Here is a 19,030-nt window from a genome sequence, read left to right on the forward strand (position 1 = left end):
ATGTGTCACTTGCTCAGTATACATCATATATGGCATGGAAGAACAACATGAATTCGTGTGTGGAACAAGAAAGAAAAAAAGAAAAACCCTTTCCTGCAGGTGCTTTTTAATACCATGGCTGATTGCCAGCCTGCCTAGTCACAATGTTTTCCGTGGATAATTCATTACCTAGTCCAGCCCTTCAACTCCTGTCGGTAACAGGAAAAGCTGGAAAGTGCATCCTCTGATATTGACTATGGACATTCGAGATCATCAATGCTTTTTTGTTAAATCCTAGAAGCACGAACTCCTGAGCAACCTGACAACAACAAGCCAAGAGCACGGGTGATGAGGGGGGGGAAATATTTCAGCATGGGAACAGATGAGACTTTCAAGCTTATACAGAGACAGAAGCAAATGGATTTAGTAGACAGGAAGAAATAACTTCACAGTGCCTCATAAATCATCCTGTCATGTTAAGAATTCAAATTTTGCATCTGGATCTTCTGCATTTGAAAAGGTTGTTCAGCCAAATGGTAGAGCTCCAATCTGGAATCATGTTTTTTGGTTTTTAAAATCTTCATTGAACTAAATCTCCTTTGTGATGAAAACAAACCATTAATGCCTAGTATGAACGAGCCTGGCAATCAGATGCCACAAGTTACCTGCATCTCTTAGTGGTGCAGCCACAACTTTGTCCCACCTTTCTTATTCCTGTTTATTTTTTGCTCTCCATGATCTAAATTAGCATTTATTATCTTTGATTCATGTCTCCTTAAACCTTTTCTAACTGAACATTCTCATGAGTGTATATTTTATCTGCAATTATTTTACATAATGTATTTACATTTACTAGTAATAAACTTGTTCTCCTTAATCTCTGCAGATCCCTTTAGAAGTAGCCCCCAAGGACCTCCAACTGAAGTTCCATAGAGAACAAGCTAAAAATTAAATTTTATTACAGATCCTACAAATGGGATTGTGGGAAGCGACCAAGACTTTGCAATCCTTGTGTTCAGCAGGATTAGCACAATGGAGCCCTAATTCCCAGACAGGAGCACAGCAGGGCGATCACAAAATGCCCTTTTCTCACCAGCTAGTCCTCAGTCATAATATTTCCTTAAAGCTGGTTATTATTTTACACACACAGGAAAGACAAACACTCATATTCATGAGCCTTTTATAACTCATTCAGAGTTCAACTCTATCACCTAAATCTGCATTTGGCACAGAAGAATGTCACATGTGAATTAAATTACTCGTTATAAATATGAAACCTTCTACCTTCTACCTATCCAACACTGACAAAGGATGTAGGACAGAAGTACAGGATAAAGCAGAAGGAAAATGTTAAATCCCGAATTCCAACTCAATAGAAACCTTTAGTGGGACATGGGTAGGATACAGCTCAGCCAGATGCTTAATTCATTTTTATCCATTTCTGATGTATTCTGAATTGTCTGGTGCCAGAGGAAAGATCTGGGGGGGGAACAATTAATAGATCAGCCACAACATATCTGATGTGCCCATCCAGAAGGCAGGATAATGTGCTGGGAAAAGGGTCAATGCAGAGTTATTGAATGATGGCTACTACAGAAAAGGTACTGATAGACAGACCTGACAGGAAAATGGATCTGTGTCTTTGTTCCATGAAATTACTATACTTTCTCTTATTTATATTATATTATGCCCATGTGTCTGTCATTTACTTTTTGACATCTGTAATCTCCAAATCCATAGTCTCTCTTCATTGTTTTACTCCTTCCAACTTGCTAGAGAAAAGACCTCTATAGAGACTGTGCAGCTGCCACTAAAACTAAAATCCCGGAGTTTTGCTTATCTTGGGCTGGGGTGGGAGTAAAAAACTGAGGAAGACCTTCAATTAAAGCCTTTGGTGGCAAAGCACAGATACTCTGCAACTCTGTCTATTTGGCCCAACAGACATGGACTCAAGATCCTTTATTGACATGTGCATTCTCGATACGTGAATAACGACAACATACATGATAAAATTTGAAAAGCTAAGTATTTTTCTATACTTAGTGACATTATTTCACTAACTACACGGAATAGAAGCCTCAGTGTTCAAAACCTGAATACTTGTATCCACCTGAAGAGTAGTTTGACTCTTAATAAAAAATATCATATCCAAACAGCTGGAAAGGAGGGTTGAAAGAGGAAGGGAAGGGCAGGGGAAGAAGCAAAAGCAAGACAAATCTGAATGGAAACTCTAACTAAATACATAATAAATTCAAGGAAAGTATGCAGTTTCTGTTACGTCTCAGCCTTCCCACGTAAGGATGGGTTACCTCCTCACACTCAGCTTGCAGCAGCAGCAGCATCAACTCTGGCCGCGCAGGAGGCACCAAGCCAGCCCCATCCATTCCCCCCACCCCGTCCACTCAGGCAAGTCTCTTCGGACTGCCTGCACGTACTGCTCAGGTTCAGAACAAGTTACCAGCTTCACAAAGGTGCTTCTCCTCCTCCAACACCAGGCAGGCTTGCCAGAGCTAGGAACACATGTCTTTAGCGATACTTGAAGCCAGGCTTTTAAATACAACTTTAGAAACCAAAAGATTAGAAGGAAGACAGATCAAAGCACCACAATAATCCACCATTTGTAGCTGTTTTCCCCTAACTTCTCTTCAGTACAGCCTCCTGCATGAACACTCAAGGTTCAAAGTCACCCAAAGTTTCAGGTGGTTTCCTAAAATACAACGTCTCTCTCTCTCTTGATAGGCTCACAGATATTTGTTCAGAGTCCCGGTCAGATGCACAGGTGAAAGTCTGTGAAAGGCCAGACTTTTGGTGGGTTACTGAAGGTCACCTGCCCTCCCAGGGGCACACGGGAGGGCAGGAGAACAGCAGACACACTTACTGATGCAATCTCCTGAGGAAAGCACCTTGGATACCTACAGCCTATTCCTAGTTAGTCAGCAGGCTAATAAAACCTCTCCAAAGCAGGATTTACATTGGATTTTTCAAGGCTGGTGAGAGCTATTGCTATACGGGATATTTAAAAGTTAAGCATAAACTGTTAAATGATCACCTTCTATTTTCACACCAGCTTTCTAAGGAGGCTATTTAAAACACAGCATTTCTGAAAATGTCCTGCCAGATGAATCTTGAATTACTCATTTTTATCTTCTCTTTTCTGCAGCTGATCGAGGCTCTGTATTTGTCAAAAAAAAAGGAAAACCAGGAAACAATACACCTAAGACACACATACAACTAAAACAAAAACGAGTCAACATCAAAGGACACAGGCAATTCCCCCAGATCAGATCCCAGGTGTGGCAAGCAATCAAACCTGACTTTGAGGATGAGATGTAGCTGTGTAAGCCAGGTGTATGAATAAGTAGGAGCAGCCCAGCCACATTTTCTTAAGCAAAGAGGTTAACAAACATATTCTCAGCTTCAGTAGGGCTGCTATACACATTAGGCAGAATGTACAGGCATTCCCTCCACCTCCCTTTAAATAAAATGGCAAAGAATACTTAATTTTTACCATTGTGAACAGACTTAAAGTGCCCAGAATGAAGGAGCAAAAGAGCTCATTTTTTCAAGCTAAAATGTAAACTGAAACAAATAAAAACCCTGGCATTGAAACGATCAGATTTCTGGTTTTGATTTAAAAAAAAATAAACAATTTGCCACTTCTAAAGTCTGCTAGCTGAGAGCAGTCTTCCTGGTAATAGCTTACATGCTGTGAACACCATAGTCTAGAAAAATATAAAAGTAGTTGAGTAGAACATCATCACGTACTATTTAATGATGGCTGCTTACTGACTTAACTCATTCTGTAGCAAAGGTTAAATTCTAAGCAGGACTGTGATACTGAAAACAGGAAAATACTATAGGGCAGATACAGCAAAATAAATGAGCAAATGAACAAATTCTGAATCAGATTTAGCAAGTTTAACAAATTAATATTTTTAAAACAGAACTTTTGGCTCTTCCCAGCAAATGCTAAAATGTGATTCTAAATTCTCAACTTGCAATGTCACAGCCTCTTGGTACTGGCAATGGATGCTTGCATTTGGAAGTTGCCATGAAGATTAGAGTCATGCGATAGGGGTCAAATTGAATTTTGAAGTGAAGAGGTCAAATGACAATGGTTAGATGTCTTACTAAAATGATCATCAGCAAACCAGTTATTCATGTAGATATTTGACTTTACTTACTTTTCTTCAAATTAATATAAGCCACTGAGACAAATGGATGAGAGAGTTTGTGTCCTTTATCCCTTGTCCCTCTTCAGTTTCAGACATAATTTAAGGTCCTGCTGAATGTGCAGGACAATGAAGAAGGGCAGAGCACTAAAATATAATGTATGAAACATATTTCCTAAGTAAAAAATAGAGACATTTTCAGACATGAACTGCAATTTCAACCCCAACCCTCACACATTCACTACCTCCTCATAAAAAAGTTAACAGATCCTTATATTTTATACTTGAAGTGGGTTGCTTCTAATTAAGAGCATTTTTTCTCATATATAACCTTCTGATAGCCTACATTTCATTTTCTCATCTTTGAGGGGAACTTTAGCCATTTCCCTTAATACAGGTGCACTGTAGTCACTTTAAACATCAGATGTATTTGCAAAAGCTTAACATAGCCTGGCTGAGGGAATCTATGTTTAGGCTTCTGTGCACACCTTTGTAATTGAAATTCTTGTACTGCATAATAGAAAAAGTCAACAGGTACTATTACACCGTAAGGAAATAATAAGGAAAACCAAAAGACAATCTTGCTGGGTAAATGAATCTTGATGCATGAGCAGGAAAATCTCAAGTGTAAAAATAAGGAAGAAACAGAGCAGAAGTGCAGGAGAGCCTCCGGTAACAAGTTTAATGACTCAGAAGTATTACTTCGCAGGCAGAAATAAATCAGTTTCTGAAAGGGAGAAAATAAACACACGTATAGGTCTTTGCATTGTACTAGTAAGCAATCTGAACTAAGGCTACAAGCCTTGTAGCACCTGTATCCCATGTGATACTGAGCTCCATCTGCATCACAGATCCAAGCAAGTTATTTTTCAAGACACTTTAGTCTAAAAATAAAAGAAAATCAAAGTTTACCCAATTTCTAGCTAGTGACAATTTGTACTTTACTTCTTTCAGATACCTTCTACCCTAACGTAAGTAAAAATCTTATATGAAGAAGACACATGAAAATTCAAAAAGTACTGCCTTGGAGTTCCTCACTTAAAACCCCAGCTAGTAAAAGCACTCACTATTTGGGGGACACGAAGTCCAGCCAGCCATTTGTTCTCCTTTCCTGTCATCTCAGCATCTGCCTCTGCCTCTCAGCATCAGCATCTGGCAACCAAAGCGCCAAACTCTATGCCAGGGCACAAGAATTAGACCTCCACCCACCAGCTCAGAAACTGGGCGCAATCTGACTACAACGGGCTGCAATGAGCTGCACATCTACAGCTATGTCCTCATTTTAGTGCCCTTATGCAGAAAGGTTAGGCAACCATCAACATTCAACGCCAAGGATTTCTTCATTGAAAAAGTGTTTCCCTGCCGTAACTACAGAGGATATAGGCAGCTCTTCATAATAAATATTTAAAATTGATCTTTTGTCACACACTTTCTATTTACTATGTAATCTCCTTCAGATCCTTCTTTGCTCATGCTCTTACACTGTTCATTATCTTAATTTTCTGAGAACAAAGGTATTGATAGGACTTTTTAGCTATTTTAAAGGTTTTCCTAATGTTTGCTATGGCTCAGAATACTCTATCACCTTGTTGGCTGAACACTCCTGTGAAAACACACACCGTTATGGGAGGGATGTTGATGGGGTGCAACAGGACAGCCCCAAAACTTTCCATCAACTTCTCAGATGTTATTGAAGCCTGCCCCAAATCCAGTGACTTGTTTGTCCACCACAAAAAGCACATAATTTTCCATTGCCAGTGATCTGGACAGGAATTACAGAGGTCATTTCTGTCAGTTGCTCGGTTCCGCAGCCTGAAGAGCCTATCTATAACTTAAGCTTTTTATGCAAGTCTTCAATAAGGTCTGAGTGTTCATCTCTGGAACCTATAGAACAATGTGTATCTACTTTATCAACATGCCCCAATTTCCAATTACAGGGAAACAATGCGAAAAAATACATGATGGAGGATAAATAGAACTATTACAACTTTGTAAAATAAAGCTGTTTTTTTATAACTGGGCAAAACATTCAAACTGCACAGTGACATTTATTAGTCCCTGCAAAAATGAGATATTCTACACCACTGCTCTGCCGGAAAGTTGCAAAACACCTTCCAGTTTATTACTATTATTGCCTCAGTCTTGCTGCAACAGAATGCTACCTTTGTATCCCATTTTGGGAGAACACAAGTTTCTTCCATGGCAGAAGTAAAAGAGGGGAAAAAACCCTGCAGTCCTCAGGGACTGTATGTAGGCCTGGCAAGATGAAGAAGAGGTTCTTCCCATTTCTAACTGAACTTCATTTAAGTCCGTTCTTTTTCCTAGGAAAAGATAGCAGCAATTCGGTTCTTTGTCATTTTGATAGGGAACTACATCATTTTTCTAGTACAACCATGCAGACAGATTTGAAGACCATCAATCACTTCCCCAACACTTCTAATGACTTCAGAACTCTCTCTTTCCTTGCTGTAGATGTTTAGCCCCATGGTGCCAAAGGTAAAAGTCAAACCCCAGCCAGGAGTAAAATCAGCTTTCCACTTAGTGGTCCTGTAATCATAACTGGCTATCCCTCTGCGATCCCTGGTTATTGGAAACATTTGTATTAGGAGGAAAGCCCGAAGATGAGTTGTTCTGGAAAATTACTGATGGGAGAGAGAGGGAACCAAAGGAGCAGTAAAGATGCAGCTGGTCTCTGCAGGGCAGGAAGGTGGAAAAGGAGGGCTCTGGGCGGTCAGTTTTGGTTGCTGAGATGGAGGTATCCCCCTGCCAAAGCACACTTATCAGACTGAAGGCCAGCTGAATGAGGATGGCACAGGGGCTAGCGAAGAAGGGTACAAAACAGAGGCAAACATAAGCTCAGCCAGCTGCTATCACCGTAACCCAGGGAGAGGGGTGATGCGTGTGGGGCAACGGGGTGAGCAGCAGGCAAAGGTAACACGAGAGATGTTTACAGAACCAAGTACGAAACCCCAAGAATATTCACGGCACATAAAAATGACTGATTTCCTTATGTCCTCTCTGGCTTACATCTGCTTCCAGTGTGTTACTGGGAAAGGGAAGCATGTTATTCTACAATGTACTTTAGTATATCCATGCTGAGATTCCAATTTCAATAAAATACATAGCAATTTAATTATTTCTTGAATACGCACTGTATATACACTGTGACTTTGACACCAAAAAAAGGCTCTGCACAATCTTCTAGAAAGAGAAATTATTATGACAGAAAACTTCTGGAGAAATCTGCTACGTTGTCCTGCAGTATAATGCTAATTTACCATGTAGTCTTTAGCTGCTTCATAACAATCTAATGGAACAAGCTGAAATAGAAAAGAAGACTGCATCAGCAGGTAATGAAAATAACATGTCATGAAATTAATTGCTAATTATTAATGCTTAGTAATTCTTTGTATTTACACAATGCATCACAAAAAATAAACAGCACCTTTTTCTAGGTAACACTTAATTTAAGGTCCTGCTACACCATTGGATTACAGAAGTCTGTCCCTGCAAACTTACTGTCACTGAAGAGTAACAGCTTAACACATGCCTATTCTCTTGCACCAGACGTTTTCAAGCCTCTTAGATTGTGCTTTGCTGCTGCTGTAGTTTGTTGTCCCCTCTGCCTGCTTCAGCTCATTGCACCTATTTTCACAAATACATACATTCTAATTTCTGATTTACCAAGTGTCCCTGTTCTCCACACGTCTCTAGCACCAACTCAGCATACCAATTTCTACCAGCTATCACTCACTCTTTAAAATAGATTTTTGAACCACAAGCTCCAGCAAAGTCAGGCAAGGCCTCAGATTTTGTTTTCAGCAACATGAAATAAGAGAAAATCTAAGGAGGTATGCCAAACAATATCCACAAGTAACAATTTTGAGTCTGGCTAAATTAATAAGGGCGTGCCTGTATCCATTTGTGTATGTACACATTTACAAGATTTGGGTTTTGTTCATCTGAGTGCTTTGAAAATAGTGTCTGTTTATATATGTACCTGTGAGAAAGAGAAAGCAGGAGGCTTATGGAAAAGCAAGCGTATTTGTTTTATATGTTACTTAGCCATTCATTATCCTTCTGTTTAAGAAGTTCTTCATTAAATCAAGGACTGGAATAAATATCCTGTGGGATGATGAACTCCTTATGGTTTGCGAGTGACTTAGAGAAACTCCACTACCTGAAATTCACATGAACTCTTCAGCCAACAATTAAAAATATATCAAAACCCCCAGCCTGTTCTGTTCAACAGAAGATTAAAAACCCCCAAATTTGCAAGAAATAAAGTATCTGATGGCTGAAGGATGAAGTTAGTTAAATTTAAAACAGAAATAGATGCGATTTTGAATTTGTCAATACCTTATTGAGAAGTATGAAATCCATTGGAAACCTTCAGTGTAACTGATTATTGTACATGTGAGGGACACTCTAGTGCAATTAGGAAATACTAATGCAAAAGTGAGTGAGTGGTATTTGACGGCTTGTACCTTAAACCAGACAAGAATATATAGGTTCCTCTGGTCATATTTGGGTTTATTTTTGTAATGAGTCACTACTGCCAAAGGGAAAATGATCTGTTTCCTCTCATTATCCATAAAAGAAGGAATATATGAAATAGTAATAAGCTTACAGAAGGATGACTAATATAACCTTGAAGGCCTTCAGGTTAGAGATTCCTCAAATTTCCATGGATGCTTGATTCTTGCCCTAGTTGTTCTGAAATTCATAAGGTTTTCTCTAATGTGTCAGAGAAGTTTAACACTTTCTGATACTTCTGTATTGAAGAAAATAAGTGATCTTTTCTCCCTTCTCAGTTGTTCACAGTTAGCCTTTCCTTTCTCAGATCTTTTCTCCAGACAGAATATTTTTAGGTTTGCTTTCTTTCACTCCAAGTTCATTGCAATTTTTGCTGTTTCTTCCTCTTAATTTTCTGCATTTTTCAAGATTATTTAGCCGAAAGCATCATTACATCATTACATAACTATGCCATCACCATTTCCAAAGAGAGGAGTAATTGCAGTTGTCTTCTATTTTTTTTTGAGTTTGGATTCTCCTGCCACCACAACCTGCAGCAGCCCTTCTTGCAGTGACACCAAAGTATCACAGTAACAAAAACCCCAAAGCTTAAAGGACCCTTAAAGGAGTCACATGCTGTGTGTACACTTAGTGAGAGACATCTCCTGCTCTGAAGGCTTCAAAATGTCAATAAACTCATAGAAAACCAGGAACACAGATGCCAGTCAGTCCATTCCCATTACTAATGCAGCCTCAGTTCTTGACAAACATCTGTCTGCTTGTCTTCTATAGATCTCCAGTAATGAACAAACTACAATTTCTCCACACATCATTACAGTTACACTATTCTCATGATTAAAAGGTTTCCTAATATCTTTCTTGATGCAGTTATCTGAAAATATAGCATGCATTCTCTCTGCTTCGTCACCCTCCTTGCTGGTGAAATCAGTGAACAGAAACAGGCCTGGACCCAAGATAAATAAAGAATGGGGAAGCAACTACAAGTGGTTCTGGCATGCCTGGAAACTTTCTAAGCTGGCTATCAAAGCACCTCCCTGCTAGAGCTGTTATCTGAACTCACTCTTTGTGATGCTCAGTTACGGCAGAGGACCTTGTGCTGGACCTCATTAAATATTAACTTCACAATCACTGTAGCAATCAATAAAAGAATCAATTAATTCCAATGGAATTTGATAAAAAGGTTTTATTATGCATCGTGGGGGTTGCAGAAGCCTGAAAAGCAAGGCTCTGCTCATATCTGACAGGCAGCAAAAGCCACCTGGGATGGGGACATGCAGCTGAGGAGCTGGAGCCTCTGATTACTATCACTATTCAGCTCTGACCAAAGGGGCAGGCTGCTGGACATGGTGTGCACAGCAATAAAATAGCATCCCCCTCTTTAAAAATACATACTACAGTCTCTTAAGTGCCTTATTCTTTCTGTATAACTACAACTAAAAGGAGTATCCCACTACCTCTGCCATCACCTGACTTTTTGATGCGTGGTCTCATCTAACATTGTGTACTTTGTGCTCAGTCTTGCAGATTAAGGATGGTATCAGCATCTGGCAGCTCTGCCCTTGATTACATTAATAAGATTCCTAAGGACATACTACTGGACCAGTAAACACTACTACCTGTGAAGCTGGGTCTGAGTGCCCTGTTGAAAGTGAAACACACTGTTTCCAGATGAGCAGGGATGCCAGTCTAAGCTTCTCACATTTCAAGACCCTCTTCTGAGAAGAGGTTTAGGTGCAAATGCAACCCCAGTCTGTTTTGGGGTGTGGGTAAGTAGGGAGAGAGAAAGCATCGTTGCTGGAGATTGTGTAGTGCTAATATAAAAAGGGAACTACAGGCACTACTATTGTTCCTAATGTATCCATATTTAGTAATCAAGCAGCTCTGTGCAGGAAAATAGCTTTGCATATTTTCCAGAATAACACCCTTCCCCCTGACAGTGATGAAGATGCTCTTAACTGACTTTGACCTTAAAGAATACTTATTCGCATGTCTACTATACAAACATTCATGCTTTCGTAGCGTGGAGTCACTTTCCAGGAAAGAAAGTTAAGATTTGACATCTGTCAGGCTCTACATGTTGGAACAACAGTCAGCAAACTTAAGCCATGTAATCTATTATCTTGGGAAAAACAGAAGCCACATAACCACTGCTATAATTAGTCTAATTTTAAAAGGTCTGCAAGTGCAAGTCTAGATTAAAACCACACATTGCTAGGAAGAAAGCACACAGAACACAGAGACCTTTGAAATTCTCCTTTATGCTGCCTACAAACTGGTATGCTTTTGCTCCTCGTGTAAAAAGCTCACTTCTTTTAAATCTCTTTGTGAATTCTAGTCAAAGATTAATTGATGTCATGTATTAAGCTTCTTAGCAACTTGGAGGGTTTATAAAATACCTACAATGTAATTACGGAAAAGAATGCTTCAGTCTAACCACACAGATGAACATACTACACATATTGAAATACCTGGAATTACTCACTAAAACTTACATAATCACCAAAACAACAACAAAAAAATTAAAAATATATATGTTGTTCTTCCCCTTGGAATTTCCACTGGCTAAAAAAATTACATGGAACAAAGTACTAATTATTCTGCTACTGCTACCCGTTCTAGTCAGTGAATTTAACCTGAAAATCTGACATATTCAGGTTTGTTATCCTGTGATTTAGTTATATATCACCATTAATGAGATTAGAACAGACAGAACAGAGGCATTTGAAGATGAAACCCCCAGGGACGAGGAAGACCTCCATGTAAAGTAGGTCTTGGTGAAGGTGGGCTTCCTGCTTCCCCAGTTGGGGACAGTGCTAGTTTTACCCCCAGCATGAAAAGGTCTTCACAATGGCTTATTGCTACAGGAAATAACAGTAGCATCATCGACACTCGTGCTCCCATCAAAATGGCATCAGTATTTTTCCTCGAGAAGAAACTAAAGAAACTGGTTGCCTCACACTAATTTCTGCAGACCATTAGTATCACTGATTCATAATGCATAAAGGTGAGAACCATCCCAGCTACACCTGCAGATCTGTGTATCACGAAGAACCATTTGGCCACTGCTTGCTTATTCTGAAAGACAAACGAGCCTGAATGCAAACGTCTCTACTTCACTATTACAAATATTTTGCACTCTCATACAGGCACAAAGTTCACAAAATTCACATTATACAGGAACTTAAGATTGTCCTATTTTGATTTTTTTTTCTTCTATACATATAACTGTACAATCTCCCTTTTCTCTCAAAATTATCAGATACCACTGTTCATCTTACAGCATATGTCCCATAGACTCTCATAGATTCCTCTGTCCCATAGACTCTTGCTGATTAATTTTCTAAATACAGTTTCACAGAGTGAGAGTAGAATAGATACACCTATTAACATCCAGAAAGCATCCATTTATTAAGACAGCGTGAAACATTTGTCATGATTTACCCCATAAAATACACTGATTAACAGCAGGAAGTCTCTATTTCTTTTCCAACTTTTTAGTGAGTTTTATTCCAACTCAGGCTTGACAGTAAATAATATTAAATTTTTAAAACCAAGATTAAAACTATTCTCAGAAAACAGCCAAACTCTGGTCGCATTTTAGTTACCATCAGTTTTGATTACTGAGTCCTCTGAATTTAAAAGCAAACACAGAAGTAGCAAATCTTGGAGGTTTTTAAGACACAACTGGATAAGGTCCTAAGAAACTTGGTCTGAGCTCACAGCTGACCCTCTCTGAGCAAGAAGCTGGGCCAGAGACCCCCTGGGGTCCCCTCCAGCAGGAACGATTCTGTAATTAAATCCACAATTACCCAAAACTTTCACTCCAAAGACTTTATTGGTTTGTTATGTCTGCTCTCAAGACATAAAATATTATCCCCATTCCCAAGGGATGATATGAATAAATGATGGAATGATTTGTTGTGGATGACTACAGAAGCTCACTCTCAGTATACTTTCTAAACACAAAAAAATAAAGGTAACCACAAAAAGGACCTTAGTCCCAGAAGCTAAATCATTAGGAAACAAAAGTTACACTGGGAACACATGAAGACGACTAATCCTCTGAGCTTGCCATGCCACATTCATACGTTGAGACACTGTTGATATTGTAAAGCAACCAGAAGCCATTTCCATCAACACATACTATTTTAAAATAGGTATGTGAATTTAATCAGTAAGGACAACACCTAGCACTTTTTCTCAAGAAGACAGACAACAAACTGCCTATGAGGGAATTTTAAACCACATTCATGCTCCCACTGCAACCTCTGCTGTGACACAACTTACATGCTACATGAAGATTACGTGCTTGGGTGAACTGTACACAAGATGTCCATGATGGAAATGCTTATTTTAGATCTCAAGAAACTGCATTATTTGGAGGTCTCAGGAGAATTGCTAGCCTTTGGAAGAATTTGTTTCATCTCCTTTTCATTTTCTAAAATCATTTCATATATTAAAGAGTCATATTTTCAAAGACTGATTTGTTATGAACACATCAAAAAGAACAGTTGCGCTTTTATATGCCTTCTGAGCCAAAAAGTGCTTTAAAACGTTTTTCAGAGGGTGTTAGTCACAAAAGGAATAATGGATGATTTCTAACACTGTGCATCAAAACTGCAATATAGGGCTGAAGCAAGAATCAATATTATTTATCATGATTGTGAGACAAGCCCTGCTGCTGCCCTGTATTATTTATAGCAACTGAATCACCACAGAGAGCAAACAAGGGAGAAAGATTTGGTGTTTGAGGGAGTTTATCTGAGTTGGGTCTTCACCCAGCCAGCTTTCTGTGAGGTGCTGACCCAGAGCATTTCTGCTGAAATTCCAGCAACACAGCTGAAAATCAGGTAAATTTTGTAATTTGGATTAACAACTTACAGCATTCTATCTTTAAAAAATGTGGCCAGATAGTGTGGTGTTTAGTGTAGCAATTTCATTTATGTGGAAGAACACACTGCACAACTGCACATCTTTTTTTTCTTTTCTTTTTTTTTTTTTTAAATTTGAGTCATTTACATAAACTTTTTTCTAAAAAAACCAGAAAACAGACATTAATTGAACAACCAATACTGTGTATTTTAGGTTCAGATTCAGATCTTTTAAAGGCAGATGAATGCACATCGATATCTTTCTGAATGCAAGCTGCCTTTGAATCAAATGCCAGAATTAAGCGTTTGCATGTCTCTGTAAGAACAATGACACAACATACCTATTTAGATACGATAATATATTCAATAAGCTTTCCGTCAGTTCACACAAATTTTGAACCTTTCTAAATGGCAAACTCATTTTGGTTAACTCACAAAAATTTGAGATTCAAATGCAATCACAGTGCATTAATAGTATAAAGTGTATAGTATAAAGTATAGTATATATAATGGAAAGGCAAAATGAAAAGTGTTAAAGTTGCAATTATTTCAGATAAAACATTTTAATTCCTTCAAGATTACACAAGTATTATTATAACTTTAGGCATTTTTCCCAAATGGGTAAATTACTTCTTTTCTACTACATGGTTGACTCAATGAACATTGTCACGCCCTGTGGCTCCATTCCGAAGAGAAGCTCCCTGCACCACCGCTCACTGCGTGTGAATCGGGAGGTTGCTTATGGACTGCTATGATCTTCTGACATGCAAGTGCCATGCAAAAACATGAGATATGCAAGTCAGAGGAGAGGGCAGAGGGCTGGAGTGCTCACTCAATTACTCCAAATACTCATGAATGGGTATTTTGCAGGAATGAAGATTTGGAGATTTGGCACCCAAATAACAGAGCATTACAACCCAGTTCTAGCACCTGTAGGAGCACTGAAATGCTTTGAAAGGAGGGTTCACCATGTCTTTATGAACTGTTTCATGCATCTCTGGTCTACTGGCTTATCAAAGTTGTCTTTGACTCTTTAACATCTCCTTGTTCAGAAAATCCTCATGCCTTCATTCTTAAGTGACAGCAATGGGAAAGACATACTGTTGAGCATCACTCAAGGTGACATGTTTGACATTTCACAAGGTCAAGCTCTATGTTAAACCCAAATCTGAAATGCCTTCAGACCCAAACCCAGACCTTCTATAATTTCTCTGTATGTTCCAAGATCACATGCGATAACGCTTCTTCAATTATTCTATTTTGCACTAAAAAAAGATTTTAAGAAATGCACATTTTTTGACACCTACTATCAGACACCTCCTAGTAATCACACGGTATCAAATGTACTTGTGAATTCTATATAGTATTGGTTGTCATTTTAACCTCAGTTCTGATCCTTCACACAAACACATTTCTCAAATAGAGAGTGATGAGGGCTGGAACAGTAGTCACTTTTAAAATTCTTTTTAATTTGTCAAAAATTCATTTGTATACTAGCTTTTCTATCTCATCCATACATTTTAATGCATGACTCAAGCCAGTGTTTCATTCTATTATATGTATCTACAGATGGTTGAGGGGAGAAAATCTAGTTAATTGGTGACACTTGGAGAACTAACTACCGGTTGATTTTTTGAGTAACTCTAAAATTAACATATTTGTTTCCCAAACATTTGGGATAATTTTGTAGAAGCACACCAATGATCAAAAAGTGGCTGCTGTTTCTCAAGCTATCAGGTTAGTTTTTAAATACACAGAAGGGATTATGCATTCTTTCTGTGAAGGCATTTTAAAGATTCTTTTCCTGTTTTAGACTTATAAAAACAAGCTAAGAAGAGGCTATTGCCTTTCTGTAAAGAAACAGGTGACTCACAAGCGGAATTTTTAGGGTAAGGTTGACTGAAATAGGAAAGAAGTAAAAGTTAGGGAAAGAGGAGATGTTATAGTTCGATCTTGTGAAAAAGCTTTAAAAATCAAAGTCTGAGTAACACTGCTTTCATCTTTAGGTGCAAACTCTAAGCTTTTTCTCTTTATTATTTTTTAAAGAAGAGAAAACCAAAAACCCTGCAAGGTGGAAATATAATTTACTCTCTTCAAAACTAAACTGGTAATTTTGCAATCACACAATGAGAAATTTTTATGACACAAAATAATAAATTCCCCAATGCTACAGCAAACTTCATATGGATGCATACTAAATCACTCAAAAAGCTTTAATATGCATATGAAAAATTAGAGAATGTAGTTTGCCTTTTTATTTGAATTTACTGAGGGCTTTTTTAAACAGTTCCCAACCGGTGATCTGTCAGGGGGGATTAGCAGGACAAGAAGGGAGAGCCCCAAGTTGCATGAATTCAGATCTGACGGACAGCCAGAACTCAGGTAACTCCTCAGTTTTGTGCAGGAGGCAGAAACCGCAGTTTTTGAGAAACGTGATTATTCCTTAAATGTCTCTGGATAATTTAAAAATGTAACAGATAAAAGTATTCTGATTACACACCCCTAGATTTGAGACCTCGTTCCCTGCCGCCTGCCCAGCTGCCACGGAGGTGGAAGGCAATGTCTAACACTGCTTAAACAGTCGGTCCCCATCTTCTTGGAGAAACGGCTATTAAACCACACAGAAGCATCCACTTGCTGGACGAGCTTGTGACTGCCTCCTGGACCGTACTGACGCTGATTACCAAGGTTAGGTTTTCAAAAACACAAGGGACTTGTCTAATTTTTTCTATCATTTGGGAGATGGTCAAATGACCTCAGTGGAAAAAGAATTATGTCTCTGCCTGCTTTTGAAAATCTCACCTTAAATGTCTAAGCTGGAAAGTCCTTCACTGTGAAACTGGTGAAAAACACTCATTGATTTCAGTAAGCATTAAAACAAGCTCTTAAGACTCACAGCTCTGAGCAGTCTAATTGAAGTTAATGTTAGTAGGAGCGCAGAGTTTGGAAAGATGACAGTCCTTATACTCATGTTGACTTTTGAAGGTGATCCAAGTAATCAAAACTACTAGAGACTTTTTCCTTTTAGAAGACATTTTAAATTAAGTGTCAAACTTAGATCAAGGGTCAGACTTAATAACGACTTCAAGTTCTCCCATAAACTATCTCAATACAGATAATTTTAAACAGTACTACTTAGTAAAAGCAGTTCTACTTGTCAAATAAAAATTAATATATCAAGTCTTACAGTATGATGTAATTTTACAGCATCTGCAAATACTGTTATGCATATGATATTGCAGTATTATATAAATTTCAGCTGTATGAAGGCACAAACAGCAGTAAAACCTCCTTGCCTGTTATTTAAATCTCTTACTCTGCAATGATTTGAAGAGTAATCCAAAATCCCTCTCCTGGGTGAGAGCACCTGCAAGCAGCCTGGAGGGCTTGCTCCCTGTCCTGTGCCCCTTCCCTGCCCTCTGTGCATTCTAAGAAAACAATTAGGACTTCTTTATTTTGTCCTGTAGTTGTGAGCTTCACTCTTAAACTGTTATCAGTGGAGCAGGATGGCTCTTCAAAGAGTTTGGACATAGTCAAAGGACTGATCAGCTGTTATTCAGCTCCTGAGATAATGAATCAGCCCCTGTGTGAGCTCCAGAGAGTGCAGACGGTCCTTGGGAGAGGTTCATGGTCAGGAAGAGGACCTCAGTGTGGTTTTGAATGAGAAGGTGCTTGAAGCCTCTTTGCCATATGATGACACATCAACAGTGATGAAGTGTTCTCAGGAATCAGAGGGGAAAAGTGCTGTTCAGTGTTGAACTTTGAATTTTATTTTTAAAATTTTTTAAATTAAAATTTTATTTTTTTAGAAAATAAACTTTTCATGCTAAAATACAAACACCAGTTGTCAGACAGCTCTTGATGAAACTGGCCGCTGTCCTCCATGCGAGTAGTTCAGCCAAAGAAACAAAGCAATCCACTAAAAGCCAAGTTTATGGGAACATGTGGAAGCTGGGACAGAAACAAATTCATCCATGCAGCGACTAGGCTGCAGTAAGAAGCAATCAGCTGAAGAAGATAAAAGCCTGACAGAAGAAACTGAAAAAAAGACAGCCATGAAGCCAAGCTTAGACAGAGGGAGAAGCAAAGAACATCTATTCCCCAATGAGACTAATAGGGATTCTCAAAGCATAGGGTAAACCAGAAGATGGGTAGCCTAAAGGCTGAAGAAAAAAGGCAGTGACAACCACCATCAGTGACTGTGAACTCTGGACACAGCCATCAGACTGTGTTGCTAAAGCACTCCTGGGGGGAATTTGCCATACAGGCCTGTCCATGGTTACAATAATTTTTCTGTTGCAGGACAATTTTCTCCGATACATTCAAACAAGGAGACATGTGGGTAGCACAATTAAACTGTATCACAAACACAGTAGGAATTTCATCCACTTCAATAAAAAGACATTTATTATTACCTGAAAATTTTATTCAAACATGATATGTCACACTATACCAACTATATCATAGTATATCAATTATCAAGGATGTTGAGTACCTGAATGAAAGGGAAGAGCAGTCCGACTGCAAAGTTGGAGAGCCAGTTGACTGTTCCAGCTATCATGAACGCGGCTGGCCTCTGCGACTGCTGGAAAAACTCTCCAGTGAGGACAAACGGAATCCCACCTGAAACGGAGTCCAACAAGTCAGTAGTTTTAGTAAACTTCCTCTGCTGACAGCTGTTCTGCTTACAGAGATGAACATGCTCTGTGCTGCACACCTCAGTGACTAGCACTGCTCTACAGCTCTCTGCTCAGGTGTACGCAGGGGCTTCTGAGCCAGTAAAATGTGATTTGTCAAAATCATACTTTAGAGAAGCGACACTTGTCTCTTTCACACCACCATATCTCCTGTTTACATCCTTTCAGTGAGGATGCAGGAGCAGGTAACAGAGCAGTGAATCCATACAACAGCTTCCAGAGTACTATGTGACAAGCCATTGATTAAAAATAAGGATGACTGTTTCTACTAAAATGCTTGAAATTCTTGAAAATTCAGAAATACTCCAAAATACTTTTGACTTTCACAGTTGGACAGACAGCTCCAAAGAGATTAAACAGTATTTTTTTTTGTAATTATTACCCACTTTATTTCAGCAATAAAAAAGGCAAAACATTTGCTTCTTTATGAGCATACTTTTCATTGATGCTTATTTAATACGTTCCTTTACTAGATATACTGCTGGCACTTCTAGCAAGGTCTGTTTCTCCCATCAACCAAGGACTCTGACCTCCGTAGTAACAAGCTCAGTTTAATACCACGTTTGTCACTCGTGTTTCCTTCCACTTAGGCAGCGGACTATTTTGTACAGCACTGGCATAGTGCTGGCCTGACAATAACCCCTGGGGAATAGCTGTCTAGTAGCTGAAAGTCTCCATTTATGATCTTTGGCTTCCTTCATCCCAACAGGATATTTCAATAGAAATATTTCTATTTTTATAGAATAAAACATAGATTGTATTTGCTGATTGGCTA

General features: G+C 38.8%; 1 protein-coding gene across 1 annotated transcript in view; it reads right to left on the reverse strand.

Annotated features, from left to right (window-relative positions):
* SLC2A9 (solute carrier family 2 member 9) overlaps window positions 1-19,030 on the reverse strand; it is a 107,769-nt gene that overhangs the window by 5,042 nt on the left and 83,697 nt on the right. Inside the window, exon 11 of the mRNA XM_075023115.1 lies at window positions 18,054-18,181. Within this exon, the coding sequence (XP_074879216.1) occupies window positions 18,054-18,181 (128 nt within the window). The remainder of the gene's footprint in view (window positions 1-18,053; window positions 18,182-19,030) is intronic.

This window comes from Buteo buteo, chromosome 1 (genome assembly GCF_964188355.1).
Source record: "Buteo buteo chromosome 1, bButBut1.hap1.1, whole genome shotgun sequence".
NCBI classification, from domain to species: domain Eukaryota; kingdom Metazoa; phylum Chordata; class Aves; order Accipitriformes; family Accipitridae; genus Buteo; species Buteo buteo.